Source organism: Pleurodeles waltl, chromosome 5 (assembly GCF_031143425.1).
Source record: "Pleurodeles waltl isolate 20211129_DDA chromosome 5, aPleWal1.hap1.20221129, whole genome shotgun sequence".
Classification (NCBI taxonomy): domain Eukaryota; kingdom Metazoa; phylum Chordata; class Amphibia; order Caudata; family Salamandridae; genus Pleurodeles; species Pleurodeles waltl.
In genome coordinates, this window is record NC_090444.1 from 341,686,009 (window position 1) to 341,697,822 (window position 11,814).

At 44.8% G+C, this 11,814-nt stretch overlaps 1 protein-coding gene across 1 annotated transcript; it reads left to right on the forward strand.

Moving 5' to 3' along the window:
* The first annotated feature begins 3,619 nt into the window (after positions 1 to 3,619).
* Positions 3,620 to 11,468, forward strand: LOC138295655 (uncharacterized). The gene is made up of 2 exons (XM_069234084.1): positions 3,620 to 3,806; positions 3,931 to 11,468. Exon 2 carries the CDS (start codon positions 7,076 to 7,078, stop codon positions 8,948 to 8,950), a length of 1,875 nt encoding a protein of 624 aa, XP_069090185.1. The 5' UTR covers positions 3,620 to 3,806; positions 3,931 to 7,075; the 3' UTR covers positions 8,951 to 11,468.
* The last annotated feature ends 346 nt before the right edge of the window (positions 11,469 to 11,814 follow it).

The following is an 11,814-nucleotide window of genomic DNA, read 5'->3' on the forward strand; positions in this document are numbered from 1 at the left end:
TTATTTTGGGGACTGTATTGGTAATGCTTAACTTGTACCTGCTGGTTCTGGGACTATGTATGGGCATGTATTTTTGAAAATCTGCACTCATTTTGTGGGATGGTGTTCTTTTAATTGGTAGTTGTGGGGGTCGTGTGCTATGTATTTGTCTGTATTTTTGCGTGAGCGCACTTATTTTGTGGGGTGTATTGGTACTGCTTAATTTGTACATGCGGGTTCTTATGTTGAGCATTTACATGAGTTTCTGATGGTCTGCACTCATTTTGCGGGATGGCGGCGTGGCTTAATTTGTACTTGTAGGTTCTGGGGCTATGTATCTGTCGGTATTTTTGAGGGTTGGCACTTATTTTGTAGGGTGGAGCCAAGGCTTAATTTGTACTTGCTGGTTCTGGGGCTGTGTATGGGCATGTATTTTTGAGGGTCTGGACTTATTTTGTGGGCTGATGGCCATGCTTAATTTGTATTCATGGGTTCTGGTGTTATGCAGTTGCATGTAGTTTTGATGGTCTGCAATTGTTTTGTGGGGTGGAGCCAAGGTTTAATTTGTACTTTCTGGTTCAGGGGCTATGTATGGGCATGTATTTTTGAGGGGCTGCACTTATTTTGGGGGCTGCTGGCCATGCTTAATTGGTACTTGTGGGGGTCTTGTGCTATGTATAGGCCTTTATTTTTGCGTGGTTGCACTTATTTTGTTGGCTGTATGGCGTGCTTAATGTGTACATGATGGTTCAGGGGTTATGTAGCTGCCTGTATTTTTTTGGTGTGGCTGTATTTAATTTGTACAGGGTTGTTGTGGGGATCTGTATGTATTTTTTTATGTGTATTTTATTGTATGGCCACAGAATTCTGTGCTCCCACAATTAATTGCAGCAGTAGTGTGTTTAGGCGGAGAGCTTTGGGGTGCAAGGTTATTCATTTTAGAACTCTGCTCTCAGCGTTGCTGGATGCAGAGATCTAAAATGAATAACCTTGCACCCCAAAGCTCTCCAGAGCTGTCCTGCACTCTGGGGGTGTCCCATTATTAACTTTTTCCGAGTTGCTCTCAGAGCCCCCGTAGACTCTGAGAGTAGCTGGAAAAGTTAATAATGGGACACCCCAGAGCCGTTCTGCACTCTGGGGAGGCCTGCTATTAACTTTTTCCGAGCTGTTCTCAGAACCCCCATGGGCCCTGAGAGCAGCCGGAAAAAGTTAACAATGGGACACCCCAGAGCCGTCCTGCACTCTGGGGAGACCCGTTATTAACTTTTTCCCGGCTGCTCTGAGAGTGCACGGGGCCTCTGAGAGCAGCTCGGAAAAAGTTAATAACAGGCCTCCCCAGAGCCGACCTGCACTCCGGGGAGGCCTGTTATTAAGTTTTTCCGGCTGCTCTCAGACCCACATGTGTCTGAGAGCAGCGCTGAAATAGTTAATAACGTGCCTCCCCAGAGTGCAGCGCGGCTTTGGGGAGGCTCGTTATTAAGTATTTCAGCGCTGCTCTCAGACCCACGTGGGTTTGAGAGCAGCGCTGAAAAAGTTAATAATGCGCCACCCCAGAGCCGTCCTACACTCTGGGGAGGCCATTTATTAACTTATTCAGCCTTGCTCTCAGACCCACGTGGGTCTGAGAACCACTTTGGCCATAACTATAACGCGGGTCTCCGGGCGTCTGCAGCCTCGGAGACCCGCTTTATAGTTATGGCCAAAGCGGCTCTCAGAGCCCACGTGGGTCTGAGAGCCGCTTTGGCCATAACTATAACGCTGGTCTCCGAGGCTGCAGACGCCCGGAGACCCGCGATATCAAGGTAGCAGATCTCTGCTCAGAGGCAGCGTTGCCTCTGAGCAGAGAGATCTGCTACCTTGATAGCGCGGGTCTCCCGGCGTCTGCAGGCTCGGAGACCCACATCTCAGGGTTTCAGCAAGGCGGCTCTCAGAAGCCGCTGGGGAATACCCCAGCGGCTTCTGAGAGCAGCCCGGGAGGTTTAATTACAGAGAATGCCGCGCGTGTTTTCAGCGGCATTCTCTGTAATTAAACCTTCTTCCGACCGGCTCACAGAGGCCTCGTGGTGTTCCCGAGGCCTCAGTGAGTCGGTCGCTAGCCGCCATAGTGCGGCGTTTGTTTAAAAAAAAAAAAAAAAGACGGAGTAATGGCGCGTGGCCAGGGTCTGTGGGGCCCTGACCATGCGCGCTTGGGCCCTAGGGCCCATACAAATATAAATAAATGTAAAAAAAAAACAAGGTTGCAGTACACGGTGCCTCTGGGGGCCTTGGGATTGGCCCCCAAGGCCCCATAAGGCAGCAGATATTTTTTTTTTAATACAAATAAAGTTTGGGTGGCCATGATGGCCTTGAGCACAAGGCTCAGAGTTCCCCAGGGCTCCATAGGACTGCCTTAAAAAAAAATATATATATATATATATATATATATATATATATATATATACGTGGCCCTGGGGTTTAGGAGACCCTGGGGTCTAGAAGGTCGTTTAAAAAAAAAAGAAAATCACATAAATTAAAAAAATAAAAGATGTTGAAATAAATAAAAAATAATAATGATTACAAAACTATCCCTGGTAAAGAGCCTCAGACCCCCAACGCCCCCATTCACGCACTGTAGTTCAGGAGGGTCTGGCATCCTAGGTTGATGTCCTGAAAAACCCTGAGCCTCACACATGCTGCATCCACATCCGCCCATTTTTTAAACAAAGTCTGTAAATGTGTTGGTGGGGCTGGCTCAGCTTGGAGTTTAGACTGAGCTCCGCCCCCATACATGGTTCACAGCCTTGTTCAGCTAAGGTGAAAACCAGGCATGGCTCCTAGGATCCGGTTTTCAGTCTCATGTACTAGTAAAAATTCTAGGAACTGTGATGTTTTTTTAAATAGGCCTGTGTTATATATTTTTACAAATGGTTTAATTATAAGGCATTATAAAGACATTGGGGTGCAGTGTAATATGAGTAAAAAAAAAAAAAGATTGTGGAGCTCTTAGAAATATATAATTAATGCCTTATAGAGACAATCCTAGAGCTTGTATTATGCAAGAGCGCCACCATGTGGAATTTGTTTATTAAACCGTGTATAGTTTTTGAGAAAAGTTTTACAGTTGTCAATATGTATTTATACTTCCAGAACATAGGGATTCAACAATTTGAATCTATATATAAATATATGTATATATTTTTTAATTATTATTATTTTTTATTATATTTTTTTTTTTGTCCAACACTTGGTATGCTTTTATGAAGGGTTCTACCTAGAAGATGAAATGTGGTTTGTTTAAAGGCAAATCTGTCTCTCTTGTACACAGGACCTCCAAGAGTCTGGGGAGTCCCTTGTGGAAATGGAGACCGTGCAGCAAGGTGAGTTACAGGCCATAGGTCATTCTAAACCGAGTTGTCAGGATTGTTATTTTTTTATTTTACCTCTAAGGGGCCCCCGCGTGTTTGTATAGGTTATGATGCAGAACTCAGGTGTGCGATTGCTTCTCTCCAACAAATCCTTCATGTTCAAGATGGGTCCAGCACATTGTTGCAGGATAACGCTTCTGCAGGTAGATATTAGGGTTCTTTTTGTAACCCCCTTGAAAACCTAAAAGGCCCAACAATCAGCCCTATATTTGGCCACCTCAGTGAGTTCTTATAGTTTATGTATTATATTGTAATTGTAAAATTATATATATTTTTTTTGCTTTTTATCCCGAGGGGCCCCTATGGAAGAAGCGACCCGGAATTTGAATGCAAAGCTTAAAAACCAGCCCCGCAAAAGGAATGCGCCTGTGTCTAAGGACGGCCCGCCTATTAAGAAGGGACTTTCAAGCCGGAAAACCCAAGGTGAGTTTTAGAAAATGTAGAGTCTGGTGTATACAATCCTTAGTGTGTCTAAACGTCTTTCACCCCCATAGGTATAGCATCTATAACAATCCCTAATATGTATTTTGCTATCTTTACATCCTAGAATCATCACACATGAGCTTCGGAGACGCCTGCCATCAGACTAAACAGCGGCTGTCGTCTTTAAAGGTCAACACTGGGACTGCTCAAAACCCCACAACGCCATCGGTACTCGTGAACCACCCCGACCACCAAGACCCTCCCTGCAACCGCTCTACAGCCACCGATCATGGTCCTGGTACAACTCTTAACTACACCACACCAACCGCCATAAAGGGCATGCCCAGTACAGCGAACACTTCTGCAACAACTACCCCGGGGATGGGGCGTGGACAAACTGACATTATCGTTCCTACATCACCTAACGCCCAACAGTTTGTACCGTGTGAGGCCTCTGGAGGGCCCCCAAAACAGTGCAGCAGTCCTAAAATAAATCGGTTGTCCTTAAAGAGTCGTAGGAAGAAGTTCCAGAACCCTGAGCTACAATCTGGGCCTTTAGACCTGTCTTTTAAAAATGTTGTTAAGGTGCAGCCGGTTCCACCTATGTCCCAGCGTTCTAATACAGGGGTGTCTGTCAACGCTCTAGCCCCTCCAGGTTGTACAACTAACCCATCCCTGTTACATGACTCGTCATTGGAAAATGATCATCCTGTAGAGGATCCTTATTCCCATTGTATAGGACTTCTTAAGGCTCTAGCTGGTACTACCCAGAGTTCTGAAGCCCCGGCATCCACTTGTGACACTTCTAAGACGAGCCCCTCAGGGTTACAATCAGTAGGGTCTCAATCAGCAGCACCCAGCCACAGCACTGCCTCTACATCAGCGGCCATCAGTTATTACGATAAACATTTAACCTCCCCATGTCTGATGTCCCCCTATACACCCCCGGGGGCATACGACCCCACCAGTCCTACACCAAGTGCCTGTGCGCAGTGGTCTTCACCATCCTCATCAATATACCCCGCCAGCAGTATAGGGTGTAGAGGAACGCAAAATCAGAGTTTTGGAACACCCTCGAGCGATGATCAGGTCTCTCAAACTCCTGGATGTTCACACTGGAACCCTGTTTTTACGTCCAGCTCTGATCCATCAACAGTGAATGGGGATGATAACGCCAGACACTGTCCTATAACAGGGGGGCTCAGGGAGTTGGCAATCATACCTCTAATGTCACAAGTACTGGCCTTGAAACCAACCTTTCAAACCGTACTAGAGTTCTAGACAGCTACATTAAAGAAATACATCAGTCGTTAAGACAATTAAAATTCCAACTCCGTCTAAAAACTTTAAAATTGTGTAAGAACGACTGTAATACAGGGGCATCCAGAGCTAGCATAAAGGCTTTAAAACAGCTGATGGCTCGGTGTAGAAACACAATGGCCCAAACTTGCGCTTCAACAGTTGTAGCCATGGCTAACATACCATTGTGACTAGGCGAGCGTACATACACGGGGAATGTTAGAGCAACATTTACCAGTACAATGGGCCTAGGTCTAAATATGAAAAGAAGCCACAGCACCTGCTTAGTAGAGCTCTAAGAGTTTTACGAGCGCTCAAAAGTCAGAGGTCATGTCAACCCCCAAAACCACCGCCCATAAGACCTCAAAATATACAGTTAGGAGGTGTTGATGGTCTTTACAGGCCCTCTGGGGGTGTTGGTCCGAGCAGTCTCAGCCTTAAACAATCTGAAGGAGCCCCACCCGAAGTAGGTGTAGTGTCAGTGTCACCACTTGTAAACAACCCAAATATTGTTCATATCGGCGGGGGTCAGTTACCAAAAACCAGATGGGCCCATAAGAAGCCAAAGTGGCTTGGTAGCACTAGAAACCGCAAGCTTGTAATAAAAAAGTTAAAGAAAGCCAGACTCTGTGTCACCAGAAGGTCTAAAAACACACCTACATCTAACCATACCCCGTGAGCTCTCCAACAACCAGTAATTCTCAAACTGAGGCTTCAGAACCAGTATTTATGGAAAGTGTGAGACGGTATAGTCAAGTTGTAGAGCGGTTTAACGCTACAGAACACTATGAGGAGTTTAAGTTCGTTAACCTAGATCGCCTACACTCCTCAGATCATGGCGTTATAGGTATACAGCAGGCTGTGCAAACGCTAATCGAACGATTGTTACACGATGTGGGTCCTAATGATTTCTTTCAGATGCGTTTTCAGGGACAGGGTCTCAATAGTCCCCTGTTCACCAGACGGTCGTCTCGGGATGTGTTTGACGCTGTAACGTTTTTAGAAAACCTATCTAAACTTTTACAGAGCAAGGGTGAATTACTGGCGTACGGGTCCTTTAGAATCATCGCCCTCGTTGTTAGGGGTCGCGAGGGTGGTGCTTCCAGAACATTAAAGAGCGTTATGTACAGTAAAATCATCGGCAAGAAATCTTGTTGGTTGCTCGATTTTAATACCGGAGTTACCAACATGTGTCTGGCCGCAAGCATTGCAGGCTTATTGATGGACCGCTCTACCCCAGACGCCGTTATTATGTCGATGGCTGTAGCAGCACATGAGGCGCTTCAGATACCGGCTGACAAAATGGTAGGTTTTGGGGACCTGGGACTTTTTGAGAACCACTTTGCCGTGACGGTTAAAGTTCTATACCACGCCGGTCCTTTGAAGTACTTCACTACCAATGAAGGTGTGAAAAACAAGACCGTGTATGTGCTACATCATGAAAACCACTTTTACGGTGTCTTGAACCTGAAGGGTTTTCTAGGAGCCAAGTATGTGTGCGAGCATTGCGATCACATATACAACAATCGGACCAAACATCAGTGTGAATTACACTGTAAAATGTGTCAGAGGGACGGATGTGTCAATGACGATGCTCAGAAAGTGAACTGCACAACGTGCAAGCTGTTTTGTCGGTCGCAAGACTGCTTAAACACGCACATCGGCCTAGCCCAATGTGTTCTTAAAGCCGACTATGGGGCTTGCGGTCGCTACAAGCCTGTCGATCACAAATGTAAAGGTATGCAATGCCATAGGTGTACAGAGGCTTTTATAGCCGGAACAACACATGAGTGTTACATGCTCAGAAGTCACCACCAGAAAAAAACAGAAGACTATATCGTATTTGATATAGAGTGTACGCAAGAGACGGGGTGCACCAGCCAAACTATATTTACGCCCACCATCTAACAGGTGATGGGAGCTGGGAGTTTGAAGGACGGTCATGCGTGAATGATTTCCTCAACACGTTCATGCAACCGCGATACCAGAATTATACATTTCTGGCTCACAACTCCAAAGCATATGACTCATTCTTCATTATCCGTGACCTGAAACGTGAAAAGCTGCCCGTTAGTCTCATAACCCAAGGTTTCAAACTAATGCTGCTTAAGGTTGTGCCTTATGACATTAGGTTCATAGACACCTTGAATTTTCTGCCCATGAAGTTGAGCAAACTGCCAAAAGCCTTTGGGTTTGAAGGCTGTAAAGGTTATTTCCCTCACTTTTTTAACACCTGGGCTAATCAGAATTACAGTGGGCCTATGCCTCCGCCCGACAGTTATGGTTACGAGTACATGATGCCCTCTGAAAAAGAGAGTTTTCTACAGTGGTACGATGAAAACCGTGAAAAAGTGTTTCATTTTCAAACTGAATTGAAAGCATACTGTCAGGCCGATGTTATGATACTGCGAAAAGCATGCAACCTTTTCAGAGATGTTGTGGTGACGATGATGAAGCGGGTCCGGTTTATTAAAACCAAATCACGCAAGAGTAAAAAAAATAAAAAAATAACAGTATACCTGGACCCATTTCAAAACATTACTCTGGCTTCAATGTGTATGTCTATTTATAAACACATGTTTTTATTGTATGGAACTATCGCCTTAGTACCACCTGACCTCTATAACGGCAAGCAGAAACGTTACTCCACCCCCTCTATTCAGTGGCTCATGTACGTCTCTGCGAATGAGAGCATCTTCATTCAGCACGCTTTGAAGGGCGGCGAATACCGTCTGGGTCGCTACTATCTAGACGGGTATGCATTAATTAACGGTGTGCCAACCGCCTTTGAGTTCAACTGGTGTTTTTACCACGGGTGTCCTCAGTGTTACAAGCCCCATGAGTTTAATAGACTGCAGTGCACCACGTTTGAACATCTGCACCGCCGGACTATGGCGAAGGCGCAGTATATTGAGAGTTGTGGGTTTGTTCTGAGAACTCTCTGGGAACATGATTGGGTATTTGAGCTATCGAAAGATGGTGAACTGAGCACTTTTATTAAGAGCCAGCAGTTACCTTCACCGTTGGAACCCCGTGACACCTTATTCGGCGGTCGTACAAACGCCATTCAATTGTACCGCGTAGCTGGACCAGATGAGAAAATACATTACTACGACTTCACAAGTGTATATCCGTTTGTGAACAAGGTGAAGTTGTACCCTGTGGGCCATCCTACAATCATATACAGGAACTTTAAACCTCTCAAAGAGTATTTTGGAATCATTAAGTGTCAGATTCACCCTCCGCGGAAACTTTACTTTCAGGTGCTCCCTTACAGAGTCGACGGTAAGCTAATGTTCCCCCTATGCCGAACCTGCGCTGAAAGTAAACAGCTTAGTGAATGCCTCCATAGTGATGAGCAGAAGATGCTGGAAGGGACTTGGTGTACCATCAAGGTGCAGACGGCCCTAGAGAAGGGGTATCATCTAGGTAAAATCATGGAAGTCTGGCACTTTCCAAACACAACCACCCAGCTCTTTTCTGAGTACATCAACTTGTTTCTCAGAGACAAGCAGGAGGCCTCAGGGTATTCAGACTGGTGTGTCGATGAGCCCTCAAAGAAAAAGTATATCGCTGATTACAAAGCTCGCGAGGGTATTAAACTGAGACCTGCGTTCATTAAGGTTAACCCCGCCCGCCGTCAGCTAGCTAAGCTCTGTCTCAATTCCTTGTGGGGAACGTTCGCACAGCGTACCAATTTGTCAAACACATCCATCGTCACAGATCCAGATGAGCTTTTTAAGTATATATTCACACCGGTTTATGACATATCCAGTTGTGAATTTATTGACGACGAGACGGCCGTTCTATGCTGTAAATACGCCAAAGAGTACCCCACAACGTGAAACAATATAAACATCTTTATAGCCTGCTTCACAACCGCTCACGCCAGGCTAGAGCTTTACAAGTTGCTGGACAAGCTTCAGGAACGGTGTTTGTACCATGACACTGACTCGGTTATCTTTGTGAGTAAAGAGTGTGATGAAGATCCTCCGCTGGGTGATTATCTAGGGGATTTGACCAGCGAGCTCGAAAAGGGGGAGTATATACAAGAATTTACCTCATCAGGCCCTAAGACGTACAGTTATAAGACCTCAAACAACAAGGTTTGCATGAAAGTCAAAGGTATCACTTTAAATGTCAACAATACGATTAAAATAAACTTTGACAGTCTGAAGGGTCTGGTGCACGAATACTCCGTCTCGAGCGATCAAAAAAATAGCAAAGCCATTGTCGTAAACCACCCGAGCATAGTCAGGTCCAAGAGAAAGTGGGAAATTACAACCCAACCGATGTATAAAACCTTAAGAGTAGTGTTTGACAAACGGGTCCTCACATCGGACTACAAAACACTGCCTTACGATTACTAAAAGACATTAGAGGCTCAAACTCCACCCAAATATGGACACCAGACTACAACACCCATTCTCCTGCGTTTTAGCTGGTCCCTCCAATAGCGGTAAAAGTTTTTTTTATAAAGAAACTGGTAGAAAACGCTCCTGGTGTTTTATCTCAGACCCCTAACAACATCGTGTGGCTTTATTCATGCTGGCAGGATCTTTACACAGAGCTCACCCTAAAGTTCCCACACATCCGGTTTATAGAAGGCATCCCCGATAATCTCAACGACGATGACTTGTTACCAAAACAACTTGTATACATGGTCGTGGTGGATGACCTCATGCGTGAAGGCAGGGACCACCCCGAGATTGAACGGGCTTTTACGCAATATTCACACCACCGTAATCTGAGCATATGCTATATAGTGCAGAACTTGATTTACAAGGGCAAGAGCAGCCGGTCCATAACTCTCAACGCCTCATACCTGGTCTTATTTAAAAACCCCTGAGACATACTTCAGATCTCAATTATAGCTAAACAAATGTACCCCGGAAACACCCAGTTTTTCATGGAGGCCTTTAACGATGCTACAGCAAAACCCCACGGCTACTTACTGGTGGATTTAAAACCCAACTCTCTTGAAGACTACAGACTACGAGCCGGTATACTACCACCTGACTTCCCTGTCGCTTACACACCTAAAACAGGGCCCAAAACCTATAAAAAGAACAAGTAAAAAGATGTTTATAACATTTACACTCTAAACCTTGTAATATAAGGACCCCACAATGTCTGCGAGGTTGCAGCGTAATTTAGGCCTCCTAAAAAATGCTGATCACAGCCAGCCCCTCGAAAAGAAAAGCAATCTTTTGCGCTACCTTGGACGATTTAGTGGCCGCCATTTCAGAAATGGCCCTAAACACCCTAAAAGGTAATGTCCCGATATCAACGAACCAGTTCCGCGTTCTGAAGAAGAAGCGCCACATTATTAAGAAGCTCAGCAATAAGAGGGCATCGCTCCTTTCCAAAAGAAAACTGTTCAAACAGTCTGGAGGCTTTATAGGGTCGGTGCTAGGTATAGCTATACCCCTAATCACAGGGCTACTGTCGAGATCCTGATGGAGCACGCCCACAAAATGTACCTCGTACCACGGCAACAGCTGGAACATCTGGGCCCTTCTAACACTGATGTCTGGGACATTCGCAAAAACGAAACGCAGCGTCTCGATTCTGAAATCAAAGCCATTTTGAACCGAACTGATTTAAAACCCCACGACAAAGCAGGGCTTTACTCTGGAGCCCTTCAAAACTTTCTACAGTACTACAAGCAACTAACCTCTGAAAAAAACAAACTGACGCTGTATACCCCAGATGCTGAACAGCAGCCAGGACCCTCTATGGCGTCTCAAGACAGAGGACCCACACCCGCAACTGATGCCTTTGTCTTAGACCTTTTAAAAAATATCAGTCAGAAATATAGAGGGGCTGCTCAAATGTTGCTCAGTAAAATGACTGCTACTAAAGATTTGACCACTTGAAACAACCGGGGTGAATTTGTTTACAAAGGGCAGCCGGTTGCTGGTTCCCATATGTATGATCTGGTCAGGGGTCTCACACACGGTAAAACCCTATCGACACAAGACGCTCCTAGAGGTTGGGAGCAGTTCCTAAGTGCAGCTGCGGAGCTCAACATTCCCTCAACGATTATCGGAAATGCAGAGAATCGGCGTAAGCTTGAAAGTTTAAAAGATCCGACCACCGCTGTTTTTACAAGGAGCCCCGCTATATCGACATTGCATTTCTTTCCACAACTAACACCCGCACGGAACAGTGTTGCTCTTCCTATGGGGCCTAAAAAGAGACTATTCAAAATGAACACCTAGCTACCGCTTTAATTTTGCACCCCTGTACAGTTTTTGTTAAAAGTTTTTGCGGTTCGAAAAATTGTGCTTCATTTTATATGTTTAACCTTGTAAATGTTTGTGTTGAAACAGGTTTGTAATAAACACTTTTTAATTTTCATCAGTAGTCTGACATCTTTTTTTTTTTTTTGTTTGTTTATAAATGGTCTGAAAATGTGCGCAGTGTGAATAAAAAAAAAAAGGCCTAGGATGAAATCATGTTTAAGATGTTTATTTTATTTTAGGCACTCATAAGTACAAATAGCGGATTTACAATACCTTACACTTTTGACAAAGACCATATTCTGCTTTAACAACGTGCAACATTGTCCTGGAGTTTTCATTCATATATTTCATAACAACACCGTCGTTGTTTACTAGATCATCTGAGTACAGATTTAAAAAAATTCTAAACGTCATACCTTCAGACATTTTACTAATAAAGTATATACAATGTTCCCCACATG